Source organism: Mytilus californianus, unplaced genomic scaffold (genome assembly GCF_021869535.1).
Source record: "Mytilus californianus isolate M0D057914Y unplaced genomic scaffold, xbMytCali1.0.p SCAF_6, whole genome shotgun sequence".
NCBI classification, from domain to species: Eukaryota; Metazoa; Mollusca; class Bivalvia; order Mytilida; family Mytilidae; genus Mytilus; species Mytilus californianus.
The window spans coordinates 17,172,521-17,199,866 of record NW_026262712.1 but is presented as its reverse complement, the minus strand read 5'-3'; the positions used below and the strand labels follow the sequence as shown (position 1 = coordinate 17,199,866).

General features: G+C 32.2%; 1 protein-coding gene across 1 annotated transcript; it reads left to right on the top strand.

Annotated features, from left to right (window-relative positions):
* The first annotated feature begins 1,960 nt into the window (after positions 1 to 1,960).
* LOC127705759 (tyrosinase-like protein 2) lies at positions 1,961 to 7,288 on the top strand. Its single transcript, XM_052210119.1, has 3 exons — positions 1,961 to 2,343; positions 2,789 to 2,901; positions 6,380 to 7,288. Exons 1-3 carry the CDS (start codon positions 2,047 to 2,049, stop codon positions 7,230 to 7,232), a joined length of 1,263 nt encoding a protein of 420 aa, XP_052066079.1. The 5' UTR covers positions 1,961 to 2,046; the 3' UTR covers positions 7,233 to 7,288.
* The last annotated feature ends 20,058 nt before the right edge of the window (positions 7,289 to 27,346 follow it).

Genomic DNA, 27,346 nt, shown 5'->3' with positions numbered 1-27,346 from the left:
GTTGTAGCTTTTCGTCGATTTTAGCTTCTATACTGTCTATTTCGGAATGACACCAGGTGCTGATACTCCTGTGTTTTTCTTTGAATATTGAGAAATGTTCTTTCCTTTCCATGAACTGAAAGAAATTGCATATTTAGCTGTTAAGTTTCTCATTCAATCTTTTTCTGGCAATTTATATTGCGTTTGATGTGAAGTTTCTCATTTAGTCTTTTTAAGTTTGTTATAATCAGAATGTATTTAGACATTTCAAGCTGATCATTACTATGTTTTTTTTTATATTCTGTTCAATCACTAGGTCTGTTTGTATGCCCCCTCCACTTCCTAATAAGTGCATGGGGCATATAGTCATTACATTGTCAGACCAACCCTTTTCCGCCATCTGATACTTATATTTCCAACCTTCATAAAACAAAATATTGCCCTTTCATCGTTAACATGACTTTAAAATAAGAAAAGTCTTCTGAAAAAGCTAATCAAAAACCAATTATTTACAAAAATATTCGACATATCACTTCCATCTAATTCATTAAAACACGAACATTTTGTTCTGAAATAATCACATTTCAGTTGAATTTAGACTCCGGTGGTTGGTAACAATGACCTCTTGATGCATTTTTTTCTTTTGTAGTTGGATTTTTGTCTCATTTACGTATACCCTACATACCCCTATATTTATATCTCAAAAAGTGATTTTTTTCAGTCATAAAGAAATGTTTAAATCAAAATTTCGATATCGTTACCTTTATAATTGACATTAACGAAAAAGACGGATATATACACCACGGTTTTAATACACGCCTACAGGTGGACTCGTAGATTCCACATTACATATCTCTCTATTTGTAATAGATATTGACTATAAATTCTAATTTGATGTAAATTTTTAGTAATGGAAATTTTAAGTCCATTGATATCCGAGATGTAATGACAAACATGTGTATCTACCAACTAAGAAATGTACACACCACAAGAAGATCATTTTTTGAGAATACTGCATGTTTACAGATAATAATTTTGGCAGGTTTTTGCAGTTATGTGTGTATAAAAATACTTGAAATAATAGACCACTTGTTAATAAAAATTCTACATGTATGTATTGTATCAATACTCAGCATTCAGAAGTTTCAAACAGCGGCTTACATCGACTACAAGGCATATCTCTCTAGACTTCTAGTTGAACAAAAAAAAAAAAAATGAACGGACTGGTATTGGCAAGGGTTTAAATATCTTTTAACGAAATCTCTTTAAATCGTTTTAAATGAATATACGTATTGGTGGAATAAGACCTTCATTTCCGTTAAAATTTTGGACTTAAAATGACTCTTGACAACTGACGGTTATAGTGTTCGAAAAAATGGATTAATATTTAAAAAAAGAAAGAATGGCAATTGTTTAATGTTGCAATTTTTGGGAATCCTGTTGACGATTTAATTGTTTATCGTAATAATTTTCGAAAATTGTTTAAATTTATGAAATATGATATATACATGAAAAAACTGTTATCTAAAAGTAACTGATCAAAACTTGATTGCTTTTAAGAAAATGTCGGCCTCGTTACGTGTGTATGAAAAATTTCGTAAAATGGTGCCAAATAACATTATTATTTTCCTCATACTGTGTTCATATAGCACAATGCTCATTTAATTCAACAATGTCTAGGGCGGTTTCTTGTGGTAACTCTTCGTATACGCCTATTTTTGTTTTGTCCCGTTCATATACGGTTCTCAAAAAATCAAGTTTGTAACGTAATGGTTTCTGTATTCCCAAATTCATTTTGTTTGTTTCTATAAATATCATCAGTTTTTCTTCAGTTGAAATATCGGAATAAATAGTTTAGCTACGTTTTCAAATAAAATAAATACTTTAAAAATAAAGTTTGAGCAATATCATGTGATATTTTATCTAGACTATACAATCGGTCGCCTTGCTTTTTTCCCATTCGTCACAACTCGGCCGATTCCGTACCTTCGAAGGAGAGTAGCGGATTCACCCGAGGATTGCCGATTGGCTTTTTTTCGTCAGTAAGTTTTACGTTTAAAACTAATAATGATCCGAGATCTTCTTTTCTTTTTTTCTGTTGTGCTAAATCAAGCAGTAATAAACGGAATTGAATCCCAATGTATAATGTTGAGTGAAATAAATTTTAGTGATTGTTATCAGGACTTGTCAAAGGAATATTACTGTTCATTAACACAAGAACAACAAATTTGGTTGCAGTATCTTTGGAAAGCAGCCCTTCAAGATCGTTCAAAACCGATTCGAAAACGGCGCGAAATACGCACATGGAGTCTAAAAGAGCTTTCGACTTTTTTCAGGGCTCTTAATGAATTGAAAAATGACACGGTAGGTCTACTTTTACAGTTAATTTAAATACTTATTACATGAAATTAAATGATTAAGTTGTGAATTTTTTTTAAAACAATTTTTTTTTAACTTATTCTAAGATTCTCGGCTCATTTTAAGTAGAACAGAGAACAACAAAGATATAAAAAATTAAAGATATGATCTAAAATGTCGATCTATAATGAACAGTTTGAGGAAATCTAGGAAACATATATATTTTGCTCTATTAAAAAACCATTTCCGCAAGTAAATACAAAATATTGAAATATTTAAAAAATGATTTGATGCATCATACGATTTATGTGCGTCAGATCAAATTTGAGGCGAGCTATTTTGTAAGGTCGTATGTTCACACAAATATATGTCAAATTAAATAGCATACAAAATTTGCTCATGGTCATGCAGTTCTCCAACTACTACTAGTATTTTCTATTTATATTTTTAGACAGTTAAACCAAATAAATATGACACCTTGGCATTGGTTCACAGTAATCGTACATTATGTTCAGCCCATCGTGGTTCAAATTTCCTCGGGTGGCATCGAGTCTACCTTCTTTTGTAAGTAAACCATAATATGTAAAAAAAATAATAATAATCTATCTGCAATTTATATAGAATGTGTGCACAAATTTGGAAAGGATGCTTACTGTTACATATACTCCCCCTTTGCTTCCAGTTAAAATGATATCTGTGGCTATCTTATTTGTGGTAAAATATGTCAAATTATTTAAGCAAAAACGTTTTCTTCGATTTAGTGAAAGTGCAAAACCGATGACCAATAACAATAGAAAAGTCACTCTCCTTATGAAAAAGTCGAGAAAATCAATAGTACAACAATGGCTGTGACGATACTGATAAAAAGTTTTTCTAAACGACAATCGTACATTAAAAAAAAATTGTAAAACTGTGTCATTAGAAATATACATTGAAATACATGATGTTTTATGTTCATTTCTTATTGAGATAATTGCATTAGAAGCTTGTGAAACTAAAATTTAAAACATGTTAATCTTTGCTTCATATAAATGAAAAAAAGAATGAGAAAAATTATGTACATACAAAATCTAAAAATATTTCAGGTCACTATTTTTTGGAGTGTTCCACATAGTCATGTTACAATTTTACAAAATATACCTATTTTCACATCTAAGTTTTTCGAGCTCATCGGTCGGCTCTTCTCACGTGAACTTTAATATAGAAATATTGTCTTTTCGTGAATATAATAATTTAAAGTCGTGTCTATGCAGGTTCAAAAATTAAAGACGAACATTTTTATAAAGTAGGTTATCCGTTAAAAGATTTCTATTATAACTTTTATACAATTTTAAGAAAAGGTCGTCTCGATTTTTATACATGTTTTTCGGTCGTCCTCTTTTTTTCAATTAGCGATTACATTAAAATTTTTCTTTTAACGATTTGAAATACGCAGATAAACGTCGTTCCTTATGTAAAAAAAAATTAATACTCGAAAACTATGATCCCGGTATTATTTTTTAAAATCTCATTTGATCAACATCTAATTTGTAACTTAAAACTCCTTGTTTTTATAAGTGGCTTGTTCTATATATAACTTATATTTCATACTTTTATTCTGATAAAACTAGATACACATAATCATACTTTAATATTAATTTTAGAACACGAACATGAAATCAATTACGTTTTGCGGACGTTGTGACAAAACGGATATACCTTCAGATAAGATCGGAAAATCTTGTTTCCCAACGGAAAATGTAATAAACTATGTTATTTAAAGAAGATAAACTTATGCAATTTTACTACCAATTTTTATTTTATATAATCAAACAATGTTAATTTGATATACAGCCAGTCGAAACTTAGATTGAAATTTGTTTTTATCTATTTTCCCGTTGTGACAAAGATGACTATACCTTTTGAAGTCATTGCTGTAGTGACTATATTCATGTTTCCGTCAAGAAAATATCATGAACCAAGAATGAAGTAAATGTACATTATACTAGTATACTATAAATAATATTCCTCTCCGCGTTTCCGATTTCACGATATAAATGCACAAACCCGATATATATATATATATATATAAATAAGGAGTTGTGGTATGATATATGCCTACTTTCCACATTCCTTGACATTTTCGGTTTAACGGTTTCAGTAATGTTGATTTGGCGTTAACATGACAATAACTAAAACAAAAGCAATATGCTTACCAAATTTTACGATGACTGGAGAAAAAAATACGTTATAAAGACATAAAAAACCGGCCTTTAGCACACGAAAATGAAACGTTGTACATGACGTTTATGCGTGTAAATGGGGTAATCAAGTTATATTTTTTTTTGTATTTTAACAGTTTTTAATTTTTCTTTATTTTCAAGCATATTTAATTTAACCAATGATCACCATTTTTTTTATCGAACTGACCATTCGAAGCATTGTTGTTAATGATAATCTATAGCAAAATCGAATTCGTACCAACATCGTTTGTCCATGGAAATAAACGAAAAACGACGAGAAGACGAAAAAGTCTACAAAATATTACACAGAAAACCAAAGACTGAGCAACACGTACCTCATCAAAAACCGGGAAAACTTGAAAGTTTCTAAAATAAATGTTTAACTGACGATTGAAAATAGAATGCATTGGTCTATAAATTTTCTAAAATACGTTTGGATAACAGTTCATATAGTTCGTGCATAATTGTTTGGTTTGAATGGAAATTCGATGTGGGAGATACAAAGTTAAATAAAAGGCAACCGTTGTATACCACTGTTCATAATTCGATTAAGCAAAAACAAATCCGGGTAACAAACTAAAACCGAGGAAAACACATAAACTAAAAGAGGAAAACAACGGAACAACAGAAACACTGAACTACAACAAAAGCAAACGCCAACATACATAGAAACGGGCTGTAGATAGCAACTGCCATATTCCTGCCCTGGTACAGAACATTTTAAGAAAAAATGGTGGGTTGAACCTGGTTTTATGGCTAGTCAAACCTCCCGCTTATATGGCAATGTTAAAAATACCGCTGAAATGACAACACTACGTGACAGGAATACAGTACAAACAAACGAAAGAACACTCAGCACAGAGAAATACATAAATAAATAATATAATAGTACATTACAACATGTAAACCGCAGAATAACAACGGACACCTCCCATGAATTTACGACAGCACTCCAGGACACCACTAACGAAATATAAACTGCGCGTCACATGAATGGATCAACGTCACAAAAAGTGACGTATTTTTTGTGACGTTTATATTATCACAAGTGAATTTCTGAAAATAAAATAGATTTGTTTGATTTATAGACACGTACAAGAATATCAAATTGGGATTGAGTTTGTAATGGTGTTATTTTATGTATTTTCTAACCATGACAAGAATATTAAAATGGAATTGTGTTTGTAATGGTGTTATTATTTGTATTTTCTAACCATGTCGGTTTTTCTTCTAAATCAAAACAAAAAAGTCCTGTGCATATAGTTGCTTTAAACTTAAAATCATATAAATGAAGAAGCTTATTTTTTATCTTAACTTTTACATACATATAGAAAATAAAAAAATAAAATAACTGTAATATAAGGCAAGATCATGTAAGACCAAACAGTAAACACACATGACAACGAACAACATAAAACAAAAACCCTGTAGACGAATCACGAGTAACTCGACTATACTGACAAATAAGACATATGTGAAATGTACCGAAAATACAGAATTCAAACCGAAATAAACAAAATGACGATTCCATATCCAAAATTGATTGGCAGGTATTCCATCGAGTTAAATTTTGTATGGATTAACTCTAAATAATTTTTTGTGAAAAGCAATGGAATGTTATAAACAACGTGCTTCAGAATAAAAAAATTATCTCATACAAGTTTTTAATTTCTTACACGAAATGCTTCTTCAACATTTTTTTCTTACTTGTTTCTTATCTATTTTATTCATTACACAGTATTTATAACAGCGCATTATATAATATAAAATGATTCTAAGCGTTTTACAGCATATTAATATTTCACACATATGTTTTACAGATTTGAGACCGCAATTCGACAACAAGATAACTCTGTAACATTACCTTATTGGGATTCTGTACTCGATAATCAAAATATTACTGACCCAAGGCACACTGTTATTTTTACCGATCAATTTCTAGGAAACGGCGATGGAATTGTTAATTCTGGTCCATTTAAACACTGGCGAGATATAAACAATTGTCCATTACAACGTCAAGTAAGTCGAATTAACCATACCAAACTGCCATCCCCTGATATCATTAATATAATTGAAAATGACATCAAAGTACGTTATGTTGCAGATGTTATAGATCATTTAGGGAAAGCGGAGCAAAAATTAACAATAGAAGGCCAACATAACCTTCCTCACGAATGGATCGGAGGGACGATGGACATTTTAAACAGTTCAGCCAGAGACCCGGCATTTATTTTACACCATGCTTTCATAGACTACGTATGGGAAAAATTTAGACAAAAGCAAGAAAGACTTGGAGAGAACCCGGAATTTTATCCACCTTTAGGGAAAACTTCCGAAACTGACAAATACAACCTGACAGCCTTCCACACTGCCAACCGCATCATGGATTGTTTTCCTTGGATGGAGAACAAAGATGGCTATCGGAGTAACTATGTCGGAATCTTGTATGAATATGAAGAATCGCCAAAATGTCCAAACTGCGGCAAGTCAAAATATCTCATCTGCAGCCATGAACTTAAAAGATGCATTGGTATTGTTCCGACGGATTCTGTAGATGGAGGTTTACCCACATGGGCCTTGATCATAATCATCTTCGTTATTGTCGTCGTGGTTGGTGTCGTGTTGGTTTGTGTTTTTAAGTTTCATTCCAAAATAGGATATACAAGATTGTAATGTGGTATGTTACATTGTATTTTTTATTTTATTTAATAAATTGATTACACAGTTAACCCTTTTCATGATAAATACAATGCCTGCCGCAACCAAATTGCAACTTAATTATGCATTTTTATCATGATGTGAACTATAATCATTATATGCCAAATAACGATTTTGTCCATGGTTTCTTGGTTAATTGAACAAGAAAATGTTATAGTGTGAAACAACTATATTCTCAGCATGTACAATTTTTGGTAAAAGTATTTTACATTGATGTTGTGGTCACATGAGATTGAAATTTAATACACATTTGAATTTTGATTAAACAAATTCAACTTTATGCCAAAATACGGTTTTTATAAGACTTATTTTATCACAGTTTCAAGGTTCACAAAATAAGGAAATATAATTTATCCCCATTTCATAGTTGACTAAATATGGAAATGTAATTTATCCCGATTTCATGGTTCACAAGGAAGCTATTAAACCAAGAGTTCCAAGTGGTGAAGTTGAAATCATCCCTTCGTAAATTTCATGGACCATCACGAATTTGGTTGACCGTTATGGAATATCCGTTTCACAGATGATAGCGGATATGTTCCTAATGTCGTAACTACAGTCCCGTCCCCTTTTCCCCGAATGTGACTTACCGATTTAGACTTATTACCGGGTTTGTACTAACATGAGCAACATGACGGGTGCCACATGTGGAGCAGGATCTGCTTACCCTTCCGGAGCACCTGAGATCACCCCCAGGTTTTGGTGGGGTTCGTGTTGCTCGGTCTTTATGTTGTGTTTTGTGTTTGTCTGTTGGTCTTTTTCTTTTTTAGCCATGGCGTTGTCAGTTTATTTTCGACTTATGAGTTTGAATGTCCCTTTGGTATCTTTCGACTTTCTTTCACTAAATATTGAAATGTAATTTATCCCGATTTCATGGTTCACTAAATATGGAAAATTAATAGTCCGAGCGGGTCATGGTGTCCTGTTGACACATAATCTTGTTTATATGTCTTATAATTGATCTATGATGTTTGAATATCGGTAAACTACTTTTGCCATAATCTATAACTTCATTATTCGGTATTTTACAAAACAAGAATAAAAAAAGAGTGAAGCAAGCAAAAACAAACAACATCAACAATGTATTCACACCATGCTTTCGCCTCTCTTTTAAACATGAATAAGGGCTATATCTGTCTTTTTAATTGTTTCACGTCAACTCAAATTTATTTAACAACCCAATATTTTAACTTTGTATCTTTGGTTTGGGACTATTATACTAATTAGTATAATAGTCCCAACTTTTGTGATTTTTTTCAAAACCTTTCAATCGGCCAAGCATAAAATGATCACACTCATAAAATAAACCGATTTACCGCATTTCTAACATGTAAAATATTATTGTTAAATTTTTTATCTGACAAGCCGCCAACAACTTCAGATACACGTCTTGTCAAAATGTATAATAAATCGATGTCAAAATAACTTTTATACGGTATGGTAACCGTAATATATGAACTAGTTTATCCTAATCACAAGAAGATTTAGTTTTCTTTTCTTCTCGACTCATTGAAAATCCATCTGACCATTAGTTAACTAAAAAAAATTCGTATCATGTGTTGATTTTAACCGTGATTGCAGACTACCAGTTCTAGAGTAGTATTTGCCCAATAGCAATGCTGTTGTAAATTCATGATTTAAGCGATCCATTTTGCTTGTTAATTTTTCGTTCTTAAAATGATGTACCTGCGCGAAAACTTTTTGTGCATCTCACTGCATCTCACTGCACCTCACTGCGGCAAAGTAGACCATCAAATGTTTTGGTTGTTTCTTTGTGTCCTTTTTATTTTTATGTTCTCAAATGTTTTATAATTATTTCAATTTTCAGGCATAAGGTCGCGAGCATACGTGTTGAAAGAAACATGCGTTGTGCACAAGGAAATCGTATCTTCAATTTTACTACTAATGTAAGCTTATATATAATTTAGGCGTGCTTTATTCGTGTAAAGAAGCTCGTGTCTGCATGTGCCACTCTTATTGGTTGTTACTTATTTAGAAGAGGTACACTTGGCAAGAACTCAGTTTTGCTAATTCTCAATCTTTTTGCAAAGAAATACACTATTTAATTTTGTGAAGCAAGTTTTTTGTTTAATTGTGTAACAATATATCAGTACTGTGTACTTCTGTTTGATTTATTCTACGAATGAGAGATTTTATATATTAGTCCGTCATCAAGACTGTAAATAGCAACACGAACATAAATTGTGTTAGCTACGACGTAGTTTCCTTCCTTGTATTTAAGTAAACTTGGATATTTGTATTCATATTTCACACTTGAGTGGACTTCTTTTTTAACTTGATAATCAATTCCCTTTTATTGACATTATGGCTAACAGAAAGTCGAAGAGACAAACAAAAAGTAAAGTTCCTTACGAACATCCGTCTGTAGACGCTAATGAGGACCTATCCGCGTGGAGTAAATCAAACAAATCTAATCCAGGAATTAAAAAAATTGATATAGAGGTTCCTGCTGATCTTGGTAAACCTATTCTCTTACAATTATTGAAAATCAAACAAGAGTAGATCCAGATATCGAAATCCAACAATCCCCCACCCACGGAGCAACGCCCAGTTATCAACCAAGAACCGGAGGTTATTCAGATAAATAACATGTGCAACGCGCTCGTCTCTATGTCCCAATGCTTCATTGCTTTACAAAGTACTGTTACCCAACTTCTTTTGAGGAATCCTGGAGAGAAGTAGCAAAACACAAACAAAGACGGATTTACACTTTAAAATTGGTACACCCAGTCTAATACCGTTGTAAACGCTACCATTCCTCATTCCGGAATTCAGGAGAATAATTTGCCCTTACAAATAAACAAGGGAGCCAGATCATACGATTTCAACAACATTGATATTGTGTCTTCATCTCTGCAGCGACAGATAATTGACGGTAAGGATGTAAATATTGCTGCTTTCCTTATACCAAATTATGAATATCCAAAATCGCATACCGTAATTGCTGACAGCATTGAGGTTAATTTCCCAGGGAAACCCAACATAGATTAAATCTTACACTGACCATTCAGGAATTTATCAAAGCTTTCGGCAAATACAAAAGAATTATGGCAAAAGCCTATTTTGAAAGACGCGCCGCACTAGATGCATATGAAGAAGATATGATTGACATAAGCAATTTTTACGGCTCTAAATATTATGATTATCATAAAATGTTTTCCGCCAAAGCGTCAACATTACTAAGAAAACATCAAGTTAAAGTAGATTGGAGTAAACGTGATCGTGGCTTATTCACCTTCGCAGCGGCAGGGATTCAAATCAAAGCGTGAAAATTATGCCACACACTACCGAATATTGTTCACTGCAGCTGAGAAACAAAACAAATCATCAAGAAGTTAATAGTTTAAGAAATGATGATCGTAGCGATATATAAGGACGCCGACCAAAATATTTTCAAGACGGTAAAGAGATTTGTAACAATTTTAATAGCAATAGAGGGTGTACCAAGCGCACATGTTCTTTCTCACATGTTTGCATCAAATGCTGTTCGCCAAGACATTCACAGTCTGTTTGTGGGAAACGGCCATTAGCAACATTTTCATCCAATCAGACAGCTTCAAAGACATCTGTGACTAACTAAATTTGATATGCACGCTACTACCCCGGTCAATGTCAAATAGCTAAAACATGAACTAATGAGTCATCCCGACAAACATTTCGTTGATTATTTATGTAATGGGTTACAATATGGCTTTAATTTTGCTTCTATGGTTAAATATGACGACACTAAAACAATGGAATGTAGAAATAATTTAAGAGCTAGGTCACAGAAAGATACGGTTTCAGATTTTATTAATAAAGAACTATTTAACTATTTAACAGTCGAACGGTTTCGTATATGGTTCGTTCGATCATTTACCTTTTGATGATTATCGAGTAAGTCCGTAAGGAGTTGCTAAGGGTCAATATTCTTACAAAAAGAGTCTTATTTTTTGTGTATGCACCGCACAACGATAAAACGTTCGTATTAAATGACCTTATAGACAAAGATTTACGCTCTATGTCGTATGTCAAGATAGATGACGCAATTCGTATCATTACCAAATACAAAAAAGGGACAAAACTCTGTAAGTTCGACATTCAAAATGTATTTAAAATATGTCCAGTGTCACCGAGTCAATGGCCATTACTTTTTTTAAATGGGAATCTTATTATTATTTTTATGTGCGATTGTCATTCAGATGCCGTAGTAGCCCAAAATATTTGACAATATCTCCACAGTGATTTGTTTCAAAGCAGAACATAATTACAAAGTAAAACATATTCTGCATTTACTGGATGACTTCCTTACTATTGACCAATGTTAAAAGAACAATGGCGTTAATGACCATGCTATTCAATCCATTAAGTGTTCCACTTGCGTCAAACAAAACCATGGGCCCACTAACGTACATTGAATATTGGTATTGTGTTAGATACAGATAAATTAGAGGCTAGATTACCTGCGAACAACGTAGAAAGATTTTGCAAATTTACAAATTCCATACTTCAAAAGCAAAAATGTGCGAAAAGAGAATTACTTCAACTATAACGCCATTTGAACTTTGCATCACGTGTGATTGTGCCAGGTAGATCCTTTGTTTCCTATCTAATAAAATTATCCACTAAGGTTAAAGAACTGCATTTCTATGTAAATTTGCGTAAAGAATGTTGAGTTGACTTCGAATTTTGGCTCCGATTTCTACATCATTGGAACGGAATAAACATGTTTTGCGACTGTAATTACACTTCTAACTTCGATATGCAACTATACAACGACGCTTCTTTCACAATTGGTACGGAGGTTATTATCATGCAAAATGGTTTTGCTCGACGTGGCCAAAAGAATTAACTTCTTTAAACGATAAATCGTTATCAATGCCATTTTTAGAACTATATTCGACAGTAGTAGCTGCTCTTTTATGGGATAAAGAATGGAAATGCAAGAAAATCCTCTTTCTTTGTGACAATGGAGCTATTGTAGCAATTGTAAAAAAAGGAAGATCAAAATCTATTGAAATAATGAAGCTTATGCTACAGTTAACGTAGTGCGCCTGTGTAAACAACTTCAAAGTTACTGCAAAACATATTGAGGGTCGTAAAGATAACATTAGTGATGCTTTATCTCGTTTGCAGATGGAAAAATTCCACAGCCTAGCTCCACATGCAGAGAAGCTTCCACACAACTGTCCGAGTGTGTACGAGGTGATGTGGTGTTGAATGAAACAGTCAAACAATTATGTACACATGATGTTGCTTATACAACAAGATCTTTGTATGATATAGGTTATTCTCACTTTGTTAGATTTTTGTTGCTGAATGGCATTACATATAATTCACATGATCTTCCTCTTATATCAGCAGACGTACTCGTTTATTTTGTAGCACACTTTTTATAAAGTTTTAACACTCAAACACACTACTATAAAACTTTATTTATGTGGTATTAGACATGCTTATTTGAAGTCAGGATATCATAATCCCCTAGAAACGCCTCTAGGTGAATTCATACCAAGACTCACTCTGATGTAAAAATCTGTTAAACGCATACAAGGTTAACAAACTAGAACTAAGGTGTCAATTAATTTTCCAATTTTATAGAAAATTTGCCTCAGACTGAGAAGGGGCGTGAATAATAAGTATATTGATTGTATAATAGCTTTAACTAGACAATTTTTTCTAGTTAAATTGAAGAATATTTTAGAACTTTGCGGTTATGACCCAAACTTGTATAATGGTCATTCTTTCAGATCGGGTGCCGTAACTAGTGCAGGAAAAGCACGCATAGAAGATCATATGATCAAAGTACTTGGTCGATGGAAATCGGATAGTTATTTTGATTCTCAAGGGCCAAAACTAATTATATAATCAAAAACATATGTAAATATATATATTGAATAAAATTGTTTTTTTAACAAACTTCTTGTCAGCAGATATTGTCCATTATTATAAATAAGAAGTCTGTTTATAAGTACTTGATTTTCCAACTAGGAGATGTTTGCAACAATTCGCCAATGAGACATATTTATTACTTTCGCGGTCTGTATCAATGATCTAAATAGATAATTGCTTTTACAATCTTAACACACACACACACACACAGATAATGTTCGCTACAGATTTCTATACATTTGTGTCAGTGGAAACTTTGATGTATCACTATTCGATAGGCACGCGAAGAGTATGAAAGAGAGATTCCAGTTATTAAGATGCTCTTCATCTAATTATAGAATATCAAATGCACATGGAATCTTGGGTCATTAAAGGTCTTTCACCTCTAGAATTTCGGGATGATTGACATGAATAAATGTAAACTTACATATAATTTAGGCGTGGTTTATTCGTGTAAGGAAACTTGTGTCTGCATGTGCGACTCTTATTGATTGTTCCTTATTTAGAAGAGGTACACGTGGCAAGAACTCAGTTTTGCTAATTCTGTTTGCAAAGAAGGACGCTATTTTATTTTGTGAAGCAATTTTGTTTGTTTAACCGCCACCATCCCCAGCCTCACGCCTTTAATATATCAATGATCAGGGAATTATTCTAGATACTGGACATTAATGAAGTTTTACTGTCTGGATCTACAAACCAGATTTCTTTTATTCCCTCAAGAATTCAGTTGTCTCACCCATCACCACCGTCAGTTCAACTCGTTCAGCAGCCATGCTGCGCTGTCTAAAGCAATTGGGAGCCATGCTGTGCTCCCTCGGAACCATGCTGTGCTCCTTCGAATTGACGGGTGTGTCATTGCCTTTGAAGTTTGCTTCAAATGAATGCTCATAATTTTTTTAAGGCAGGGACCGGTCAAAATTTATACATAGCTGAGATGATTCCCAAGGGCCAAAAATATTTGTATAATCATAAACATATGTACATATATAAATATATATAAACGCCTAAAAAGTGTACAAAACAACACCAATATTAAAAAAGGAAACAATAAATATATATATATATATTGAATAAAATTTGTTTTTTTAACCAACTTCTTGTCATTAGATATGTCCATTATTATAAATAAGTAGTCTGTTTATAAGAACTTGATTCTCCAACTAGGAGATGTTTGCAACAAGTCGCCAATGAAACATATTTATTATTTTCGCGGTCTTTATCAATGATCTAAACAGACAATTGCTTTAATAGTTTTAACATGTTTAACACACACACAGATAATGTTCGCTACAGATATCTTTACATTTGTGTCAGTGCAAACTTTGATATATCTCTATTCGATAGGCACGTGCATAGAATGAAAGAGAGATTTCAGTTATCAAGCTGCTCCTCATCTAATTATAGAGTATCGAATGCACATGGAATCTTGGGTCATTCAAGGATTGACATGAATAAACGGTTGGGTACAGTACTTTCGCTTTGGGATTGACAAATTTCGTATGTAATTGTTAATTTCTAAAGTTAAGGCAAACCCCATTTTTTGTTTTTTTTCTTCTATAAAGGATTTGAAAAATATTTCTCTCTTTCGTTTTTGATTTTGTTCTCTTACGTTATATATTTTTGTTTTTTAAAACTTTTAATTCACAAGCGTACACTCATATCTTTGAATTTTTGTTCCCTTGTTTAGTTTCTTTCAATTTATATCACCGAGAAGGAAAAAGCTGGTGATATTAAACGATCGCGTCTTAACTAATTATTTAAATTGTCTTAAGTTTGCTGATAGTCTGTTTTTAAACAGATATAAACAATGTTTACTGTATTTCACACTATGAGGTTACTATTGAAAGGATACAATTTTCGCCATAAAAACACATGTTCAAAGCACATTACGAAATTGTACAGTTGTGAGCTTGGTTAAAACACTTTATGTATGAATAGAGTAGAAGACAATATCTTTTATTTCCATAAGAGGAACTCTCAAGGGGCAAAGTGCATATACATATATGACAATAAAGTTACAATTACAAATACAATAAAGAAAAACAGCAAAACAGTATACTAAAGTTAGACATTGTAAATGTTGCTAACAGTGTCAAAGTGTTACATAAATAAATTTTTACTGAAGGCAGGTGTTTGAAAAGAAATAGCCAAGTTGTTTCAAAATATTAATAGACTCACAGTTTAGTAACCAGATAAATTTATTAACCATATATAAGGAGTGAATTTTTTTTCATTCTTTAAACATCAGATCAAATAACAAATCTCTATCCTTAGAGTTTGCAGGACATTCTATATATAAGAAAATGAAGTTCGCTCTTTTCAACCGTTTTTTATAGTTTGTTCTTATGCTGTACTGTTACACCACTTTCCCAGGTAAGGTGGAGGGTTGGCGCCTTCAAACTAGTTTAACCCCGCCACATTCTGTATGTGCCTGTCCCAAATCAGGAACCTGCAATTCAGTGGTTGTCGTTTGTTGCTGTATATCATATTTGTTTTTCGTTCATTATTTTGTACATAAATCAGGCCGTTAGTTTTCTCGTTTGAATTGTTTTACATTTGTCATTTCGGGGCCTATTTTAGCTGACTATGCGGTATGGGTTTTGCTCTTTGTTGAAGACCGTACGGTGACCTATAGCTGTAAACTTCTCTGTCATTTGGTCTCTTGTGGAGAGTTGTCTCATTGGCAATTATACCACATCTTCGTATTTTTATATTCATCTTCCACTTTATTTAAATCGCATTTAGTCCAAATTCTCTGATGAACTTCTAATTTGGAGTATCTCCCAGTTTCAATTTTGAGTCGATGAGATGAAATCCTGAATTTTGTAATAGCTTTTCTCAGATCAAAGTTATTCAAGATATTTAAATAATTTTCTTTATAAAATGATGTTTTAAATTGACAATATGTTCTTAATTTTCCTTGGCTATAAGCATTCTATAATAATCTTTAATAAAGATTTAACATAAGATACTTTTAAACAACTTATAAGTTAACATTTTCTAAATTTGTGTTTACTAAAATTAATAAAGTTACAAGGCGATCAATAATTTTACATAGATGTCTGACACTGCTATACCAACTATTCTGATTATTACTATCTAAATCTTTTGAGGTCTGTAAGGCTTTACACAATAAAGAGTCCTCAGGCATTTTTCAATTCTAAAATCATAATTGAATAAGTTTTTCACAATATTTGTATCAATAGGAAATATACCCAATTCAGATAGTACAGCAAAATTGCTGCTCTTTCTATTAACACCCAAAATAATTGTTTTTATTTTTATGTGTAATTTGTCTGGTTCAAGATCTAAATAAATTTTATCTAGGTGTATACCATTTCTAAATTTAGTACTCTTTGGGTTAAACGTATCCCAAATTTCAGAGGTATATAAAGAAATAGATTTGATCATATGATAAAATAGATGTAGACTGGTAGTAACTTTGGATGTGAACGAATAACATCTTTGCATAGTTTATAATAGCCTTTTAGACTCTTCTTCTACAATTCCTGTCTTTCATGAGAGAAGACCCATGAAGCAGAAAATATAAGACCTAAAAACTTATAGTCCTGTACACATCCCAGTTCAACTAAGTCTACCCTGCTTATTAAATACTATTTTTGTTTGTTTTATTGGTATTTATGTTTAAGCACCAATCAGAACAAAACATTTTTAATTTAGATTGAAGACCATCTGAAGTGGCAAAGGGCAAAACAATATCATGTGCATACATTAAACAGTTAATATTAGTATCACCCAGGGTCATATCACCAGCCTCATTATCAAGACATGATGGCAAGTCGTTTATAAAAATTTTGAAAAGATTAGGGCTTAGGTTATCACCTTGTCGTATCCCTAATTTAACTCCAAATGAGTCAGTTAAAATTTTCACAGCTTTTTAACAAGTTGAACTAACATTGTACATATTCTTTATAATGTTGTAAAATTTCCCTCCTAATCTCATCTGTAATAGTTTATATTTAATACCACTATGTATCACTGAATCAAACGCCTTTTAAAAATCTATGAAGCAGGCATACAATTTTCTACCTGAAGAAAAAATGAATCAATCAGATTCTTAAGCAAAGACATATGATCAGTTGTTCTTGACTTTTAACAAGGCCAATTTGGAACTCAGTAATTAGACTATTTTGAAATAAATTTTTGTCAAGTCTTTCATTTAAGATTGTATTAAAAAGCTTACCAATTGCACATGTTATTGAGATGCTTCTGTAATTTGAGGGATCAGTTGGGTTCCCTGACTTAAAAGGGGGGTAAAGTGCAGCCTTCAGCCCAGCATTCAGGATATTCTGCTGTGCTAAGACATAAATTAAATATTTTTTTCATTGCATGGAACTGAACTATCAGCACTTGCCTTTAGCATTTCATTTGTTATAAAATCCGAACTACAAGTTTTATTGTTTTTTCAGCTGTGATATAGCTTTAAGTATTTCAATATTATTTGCTGCAAAATCAAGTTCAGATGAAGTGGAGTGTTTCTCAATACTTTCTACAAATTATTTTTCTATATATTCATTACGCTTTTTAAATCTATTATCTAAAGAATTAAGTGACTTAAAATGATCTAACAGTATCAGCAGAAATATTTTCTGAGGGGTCACATAAATCTGATTCCTTGAGTTTATTAACTAGATTCCAGTAGACCTGTGGATTATTGCAATCTAAATTAATTAACTGATTTAAAATGTCTTCTCTAAATTTTCTGTTATTCTTTATATTTTCTGGTTTTGTTATATTGTTTCAACAATTTATAAAATCTACCATGAATATAAGGATCATTCGGACATTTATAATATAAATCTGCATAGGATACAACATTTGTTCTCATTTTTCTGAGATCTATATTAAAAAACCTTTTACTTGTAAATTTTTTTCTTGATGATTTTTTTGATGAAATAGGACGCCTCAAAATTTTTTCAGAAGATGATAATACAATTTCATTAAGTTTCACAGCCAGCTCATTAATATAAGAGCTGTTTAAAATGTGAAATAAGATTTTTGATGTCTTTATTTTGCACTGCTGAGTGAAAAGCCTGAGGAGAATTTGCCTGCCTCTTGAATTTACTACCTATAACTTTAAGAATCCTGCTGTGGATTTATGTCAAGGAAATGATGGCTACGAATTTTCCATGATAATTTACAGTGACAGTAAATTCTTTCATAGATACAAAGATTTGATTAGTAAATTTGGCTGTACCTGTAGAAAACTTTTTCACATCCTAAATTTTACGGTAATATTGTACTAAATGCGCGGAAATCACTATGTGATCCGTGTAAACTCATCGAACCTTTAAACAAACTTGTTAGTGAAGGTTATCTTACCAATGTTGTAATTAGATCTTTGAATATAGTTTACATTGGCACAAATATCGATTTTGTCATCATCAAATTAATACACAACTAAATTTGTAATCTTTTCGAACGGTTTTTTGGGATGTATAAATACACATCCACTTTCATTTTCTATATAGAGATTACTCTATCTATATAATTTATTATATAGTTAACTCCTAACTATCCTACTGCCTGTCTATACTTTTATTTTGGCATTGCACAAGTCATGTATTCTTTGACTGTCCATGACGTTAAAACACTAAATCCCTGGGATGTGTTTTAGTTGATTTTAGTCTCTGATGCATGTTTTTTATTATTAATTGTTTTTGGCTTTTAACTAGCTTTCAGTAACTGCGAGTACTCTCAAATCGTACTTTCGTGTTAGTTGATAAATTTGTAATGTTTTTTTTTTATATTTAATGTTTACTTATTTAGTGTTATATCTCGTTTCACTATTTTTAATATTTACCACCTTTGATAAGTGTTTAGTATGACTATAAATTTTCACTTCTGTTCTCGTACTATGAACAACAAAATTATTTATTTTGTAAAAAATATTTCCGTACTCCAGATATACCTTACAACAAAATTATTTTTATTTACCTGAGTACGTTATTTTATGTGGCGTCATTTTGTCCAAGATTATGGTTGTATTTTTGATATTGTTTTTCATCTAACCCCCTTGTTTTATTAATTTTGTATTTACAGTGTGTCATAGATCAAATTTATTCGTTCAGAGTATGTTCACTTGTTGTTGTTAATATGTCTTTTGATTGAGTTAAGCCATTGCAATTGATATGTTATAGTGTGTCTTTCTATGTTGTGATGTTACACTATTGTTTCAGGTAAGGGTGAAGGTTGGCGCCTATTAAAACGTTTAAACCTGCTGCATTTGTTTTCACCTGGCCTAAGTCAGGAACCTGATGTTCTGTGGTTGTCGTTTGTTGATGTGGTTCATAAGTGTTTCTCGTTTCTCGTTTTTTATATAGATTAGACCGTTGGTTTTCCTGTTTGAATGGTTTTACACTAGTAATTTTTGGGGCCCTTTATAGCTTGCTGTTCGGTGTGAGCCAAGGCTCCGTGTTGAAGGCCGTACTTTGACCTATAATGGTTTACTTTTACAAATTGTGACTTGGATGAAGAGTTGTCTCATTGGCACTCATACCACATCTTCTTATAGCTATATACAATATTCTAATGTACAGGGTGTCTGGACAACACAAACTGCTGTATATATTTAATCATAATAGTTACTTGTTTGTCTTAAATATTTTACTTTTTTGAACAAAAGATGTTCAAACTATTTTTTTTTAACAAACAGCAAGAAAAATAATAAAAGGAACTTTTGAAATAAAAAAAAACAAAACAAAACAAAACTCAAATTAGAGATTAGACTTTCTATGTACTCTTAATTAAAATTTGCAAATAACTCGAAAAATTAGTTTTTTTGAGAATTTACAAAAAGTGAGTTAAAGATTTGTACTAAAAATGAGACAGTGTACAAAATTTGAAGAAATCAACCACTTGTTTTATTTAGGTCAATTTACTATTTTATGGCCGTTCTTGCAAAAATAAAATAGAAATCAATACAAAGGCAAAAGGCCAAATTTACCCCCATCTGTCACCCCAACAGTCTCCAAATTAATAGCCATATCTTTGATTGTTATAACTGTAAGGTTTTTTGGAACCCTTCGTCGATCGTTGACAGTTAAGTATTTCTTCATATGAACGTTTAAAAAATGTTTGATGCGAGACGAGCAACACCTTGATCTGTTAAATTGAAGCCGTCATCTTTGATAAAAAGTAAAATCACAAAAATACTGAACTCCGAGGAAAATTCAATCGGAAAGTCCCTAATCACATGGCAAAATCAAATGACAAAACACATCAAACGAATGGACAACAACTGTCATATTCCTGACTTGGTACAGGCTAAACCTGTCAATAGGCGTTCCTCTTGTGGCTAAGTTGTCATTGTCGCATAAAGAGACGAAGTTGTATTTTGTAAGATGATTTCTCACAAGAGCATTGATTAGGTGTACTTTGTTGTTATAAGAATCTTTGTCTTTTCTAACAGTGGCAAGAGAGATCACGACTTTGCATGTAGGCCACTTTTCATTGATAATTTGAACAATATCATCCAATTTTGTGACGCAATTATCTGCTGAGTTTTCCTTTAAACTGTTAGTCAATGAATGTAATACAATAACATTAGGAGCAGGAAATGATTTCAGTTCCTGTATTGTTTTTGCTGTATCTTCTAACTGAGAAGCGGTGTATTTTGTTGTAGAGAAATTCTTGGATAAGAAATTTGTGTTTAAACGATTTGTGGTAGAGGTTCCCACAATAATCACTGGAGGTCTTTGAGAATTATTTATTTTCGGTTTTGTTCTATTCACAGTATCGAGATTGATGTTTTTTTTGATTTGTTTCCGCATTATTTGGAGATTTATTTACTTCTTTAGCTTTCGAAGTAGTAGCTACCTTTTGAAAATTATCATTCAAATCAAAGCTGCTTTGTGGTATCAGTTGCATTTTGATAGATATAATTTCGTCTTGTTGTTTGTCATTTTTTTCTCTAAGTGCCTTCGCTGTTCATTCAATCCGTTCTATTTCTTCATTCTTACCTTTTATGATATTACGAAGGTGGTCAATTTCAACTTGACAGTCGTTCTGAGTTCCATCGAGTCTGACTTGAAGATTTTGATTATCTTGTTTGAACAGATTTTGACATTTCAATCTTTAATGCATAGTCTGATCTTAAATGTTGTATGCTGTTGTTCAATGTTTCTATCTTTAATTGTGATGCATCAATCCTACTCTTTAGTTCAGCATTTTCTGTTTCTTAACTTATTTGTCCCTTTTTGTCTAATGTAACATTGACCTGTTTATTTTGAATTTCAGTTTAACACTGCTTTAGAGGTTTCGCTAGCTATAAGACCAGGTTTAATCCACCATTTTCTACATAAGGAAATTCCCGTACCAAGTCAGGAATATGACAGTTGTTTTCCATTCGTGTGATGTGTTTGAGCTTTTGATTATGCCATTTGAGATTTGAAATTTCCTTGGAGTTCGGTACTTTTGTTATTTTACTTTTTAGCATGATTTTTTGATCTTCTAATGCTGTTGTGTGAGTTTTTATAACTATAGAGAGTTTTTCATTACATTATTTAACAATACTGTTTCAATTTTGTCAAATGCTTTGACACAGTTGTCTTCTAGGATAGATATTGAATCAGCTGACTGTACCAATGTGTTTAATGTAGAGTCATGCACTTGTGTTGACTGTTCTAATGTTTTTTTATAATTGAGATTCCTTTACATTTGTTGTCTCTGAAGATTTCACTTTGTCATAGTTTGTTACAATTTTGTTCTGTAATATTCTTAGTATTCAGTATTGACATTGTTATTTGGGTCATTTGTGGCCTGGTTTGAAAATTGTTGATCGTCTATCATTTTGTTGACACATTTGAACAATAAAGGAAAACCGTTAGCTACAAATGACTGGTAAGCATTTCCCTGAAGTAGGATATATGGTGGTCACAAACTTGGTTATATTTTCATTTACTAAGCTGTCCCCATTGTCCTCATTTTTTTACATTTCCTTCATAATTTTTTGGAATTTACTGGGTGGCCGCCAGGAAGCAGGCTCTGTTGTCCATTTTACATCATAGGAATGTTTTTAATGCCTAAATAGTCATAATAAAATAACCACATTGACCGAATCCAAGGGGGTACACGTTGTGTGGATGTTTTGAAAGCAACCATTCGAGCAGCGCTTTCATATATAGATGTGTCAAGTTTTTCAAACAGGCATTTTTTAGCCTTTCTTCCTGAACAGGAGTTTATAAGTGATGGAACACAAGATATGGGATAGTTTTCGTATGTTTCCTCTTCATTTTTCATTGTTTTGACTTAGGAATTCGTCGAGTGATGGCATATTTGATGGTGTTTTTGGTTATTAGTCGTACCGCAAATGTTATCAGATTGAAGTTATGCTATATACTGGTAGGATGACCTTTCAATAAGAACACTTTGTCAGCTAAGACTTCAATAAATATTTGAGACGATTTGATATGGATGGTTGGTCTAAGTCCCTATGTTGATCTAAAATTCATTAGCGGGTTTTCCACATGCCGCCATGTTCAACCGGAAGTTAATACCATTTCATGTATGAAAACAATACAATTTTCGTGCGTCGTTTTCTGGACTTACCTTCATCAGGAACGCTCCAACCAAAGTATTTAAAAGCCAGGAAGGCATAAATACGTAGAAACGTTTGGAAAAATATGACCAAACAGGAATCTAAAAAGATTAGCCAGTTCATCTAAGATCAAGTTTGTCGGAGGGAATCGAAACCTTAGTTTCTTAAAAATTTTCGTAACTTGTCAACGGGGTATTTTAGAATTATTTGTTACGAATTATGTAAGTACCGAAGAACTGACTACTGAGCTGATCATACTCTCGATAACAGTCCAACATCAGTTGTATCGACTCAGTGCTAGTAAATGAAAACAACCCGTCACGCAAATCAACGCTCAGTCAAAATGTCAAAATCGGGAATACGGCACAATTGATAAAGTATCAGATAAGACCGACTATTCTAGTATCCAAGACTGCGAAAACATGTCGCTTGAGTTGAGTTGAGACACATACATATCATATAGGTCAACCAATCCGTGATGGTGACCGTTAAACTTAAGTAGTGTCGATTTTAGTCGTTCTTCTTCATTACACTATAGGAACCTTTTTTGTGTAAAAGGAGCATGCAAGCCCGTAAATTATGAACATTCACAAGTATAACTTGCAAATTGAGATATGTAAACGAAATACGATGGACATAGGGTATATTCCTGCTAAGGGTATGTACTTGTTGAGAAGTGAGAAGTGGGAAGTGGACTATTGAACAGTTGAACTCATCATGTTTGTCATCGATTCTAGTTTGAAGTCGTCCATCTATGTCAATAGCAAGCAGACATTCTAGTCTCGGAAGTATGTCTAATCTCAAGTTTATTAGGATATTTGAGAAACAAGAACTCACTGAAATGTGGGTAATTGATTGACAGGACATCATCAATATATCTGACAGTGAAATTAAAGAACTGATGTTTTCTTTTTTCTTTTTGTATATAAGAAGGTTATTTTTGAATTCTGCTTCACGAGAGTACAAAACAAGTTGGACAGTAGGGGAGCACAATTAACACCCATTGAAAAACCGACTGTCTGTTGAAATAGCAATCTAAAAAGCTCAAAAGATATGTTGTCGATCGAAAAGCCCAATCTTCGATGTATTTGCTTTTGCAATCTGTGCGGTTCTTCACAAAGTCAGATTTGTCATGACGTAAACAATGAATTTGAATCAACAATTCTCATTTTTGAAAAATAAAGCTCTATCTAATGAGACCATGTTTTCGATCTATTAATTGAGCAGGAGGAATAGTAGTGTAAAACGTAGAAAAATCAAAAGTTTTGATATTACTGCAATATTAAAGAATGTGATTTAAGATTTTGCAGTGGATCTTAAGAATTTTTAAGAATCAACATCTGATTGACACCGCTATTTGAATACACCTCATCACAATATTTCCACATACCATCATTTACTGTAGAAAGGATAGTGGTAAGATATTTATACAGATGTTCAGTCGAAATTTTTGACGACCCGGCTTTGTATCGTTCTTTTTAAGTATCCAGTAGATGGGAGATTTGCATTATCCTATTTCAAGTTAATACCAAAGGTAATAATGCTATAGTTTGTCCTTCATAGTGAAGTTAATTCATGTTGATTAAGGATGTCACTCGATACTAACATAAATCAAAGAAAGTAATGAACTTTGTGATACTGTTTCGAAACTGTTTGCAACAACAATGTATAGCAATACATGTGAATATGTTTAAAAGTGTTTCATTGTCTGTACTGTGTATTAAATAGACTCTAAAAAATAAATTCCGGTATTTTGTAGCAGTGGAAAATCGGGTGGGAAAAATATCACCCTTGAAATCTCCGAGAAACCAAACTATTCAACGGTTAGGAAGTACTCCCCTTGAAAACATCCCTTCAAGGTAATTCAACACCGGTTCAGAAGCTGTGGAAAATACCCAAGTCGATTCAAAATTAGCTTATGTTTTTGCTTCTGTTTTTGAATAAGACATTGACATGACTTGTCTAGTTTTATAGCTAATTACTGAATCATTTATTGCATGGATAGTATGTTTTTCTTAATAGCATTAGTTTTATTTTACAAGCATAAAATTAATATTAATATTAATTTCGTTTTTCAAAGATTATCGATCCCATTAAGATAGAATATACAATGACAAATGTACTCATGTTCTAAAATCTGAGTCATGAAACACTGTGTTGTTGTTTCTTTTGCAATGTCCATAAAAATAAATATTTTGCCTCATTACATATTGAAAATACATGAGAAAGTAAATTGATTTATCACACCTTTCATTATCATTAAAACAAATTATTTCCTTTGTACCTTCAATAAAAGAACAACCATGTTAGGTTGTAAGTATAAAAGTAAAATAGATGTAATCGAATAAATAAATTATAATTTCTGAATAAGATAGTACATATTCACGAAAGGAAAGCTTTATTCACAGAAAATAAGTCTTGTGCTACGTGTTCAGTTTCCATATATACGGCTATCAGATTTTAAACGGAAAGATTTGTATGGCTAGATGGATAGATCGAACATGGTCTGATACATTATTATTCAATCTCATATAAATCAAGATAACTAAATACTTTATATATCTTTATCATTTCTACATATTATTTCAACATTTCATTAACTAGTTCGAGATAAGGAATCAATGTATTCTTTAGACGGGTAAATAGTTCTAAAGTCTGTCTAACCACCCATCATTATTTTTTACTTGAGCCAATAGTCCAAGGGCAAGTTCTTAAATCATTAAAAAGTAATGAATAACATTGCAAATGACAAAACGCAGTGTTTAGAACAGTAAATAAATAGGGTTATATGTAATACTACGTTTGATGTTCATTGCTTACAACTGGATTTACAACTAAAGCCATATAAAGTCAACCTTGCCTTTTTATTTTAGGATATTTCGTCCTATGAAAAACAAGAAATCATGTTTTAATTGACATGAAGGGAATTACGGTTAACATTTAAAAGAGTCATGATTATAATGAAATATTGTGACAAAAATGTATAAAACAAGACTTGATGTTGAAGACTGTACGTTGACTTCTTGTTGTCTTTTTGGTAATTTGTGCCTTTGGGTTATTTCTCGTTGACGTTTATCCTGACTTTTACTTAATTTATTTATTAAAAGTTGCTCTTGTTTATATGATTATATAAAATGATGCTGTTCAAGACTATACAAGAATGCAATATGATGCGAAATAAGTATTTCTGTGCGGTTTTTTTTCAAGAAATTTATTTATTTAGTTAGTTATTCAACTGAGGGACACATAAAACAGGTTTAGGGTATTTGTGATTCTCTCATCAAATCGCAAATTATAGTATATGTTGGTCTCGTTCGTATTCAACAAACGAAGAGCAAAGTAGGATGTACAAGCGAGTTATACGTAGGCCAAACGAACGTTACTAATATTAATATTCATATGAAATCGAACCATGTCATGATTTCGTATATGTATCGAGGCTAGATCATAGAAGTTGATAACTGACGGTTACAGCTTTATAAAATGCGGAAGATAGATATTACAAAAGCGATAGTTGACGCATAAAATTATGAAACGTGTTGTTTTCAATTTTGTAAATTCCGACAAATGTTTTAAATTGCATTTCTCACTAATCAGTTTGACAATTTATTCTTTTAATCAAATTGATGTTGAGAATTGTTTGAATTGATGATAAAGAAGGTTAAAGATTATAATTGAATAGCTATATCTTAATTTGTCATCATAACTATTTAAAGCTAACTTCCTTGTCGTCAAATATTGAAATTTATTAAATAATATTCATTTTATTCTCACTTTAAACCACTTATTGAATTTTACACGCATTTTCTGAACGAAAGAAAGTATAACAAAAATATCCAACTCCAAGGCAAATTCAAAATGTGGAAATCCACAAACAATGACAAAATCAAACGTCATCAGCCAACGGACAAGTGAAAAACAACTGTCATATTCCTTACTAAGAGTGCATTTCTTTCTAACACAAACGATGCAAACGGCTAAGCGCGCACATGTTTTGATCATTTGTTTCTAATATACGTTTGCAAAGTTTACATAAACTTTGACAAACTATGCACTCGCTAAAAATGCGTCTACAGTTTGTCGTTCATCGTTTGTTTGTGCAAACGCTACATTTGTTTCTAACTTGAGATTTATTAGGTATGTTGTTTGAAGGAACCGCATTTAATGACCAAAATAAGTCTGTTTAGTATTTACCAACAACATTTGCATGCATTATTGAAAGTTCAAACAGGATCAGTAAACACTGATTAAACGATGTATTTGTTTCTACTTTTTTAGTGTTCAGCAAACGATAACAAATGCCATACAACGTTTACAAAATTTAGGTTAGAAAGAAATGCACCCTTGGTACAGACATTTTCCGAAGAAACTGGTGGGTTAAATCTGCTTTTATATCTAGCTAAACCTGTATGACAGTTGTTTATAGTTCCGCAATATTGACAAAATTGGGTTATCAAACCAAACAGACATAATAGGTTAATGTGACAATAATTGGGATACAGCAGCCAAGACTGTGTAAACATACATCACAGACATACAACACAACTGACTAACAAATTCAAACATACTTACAAAAAATGTAACAAAGACGCCAACAAAAACGTTGTTGTTGTTGATG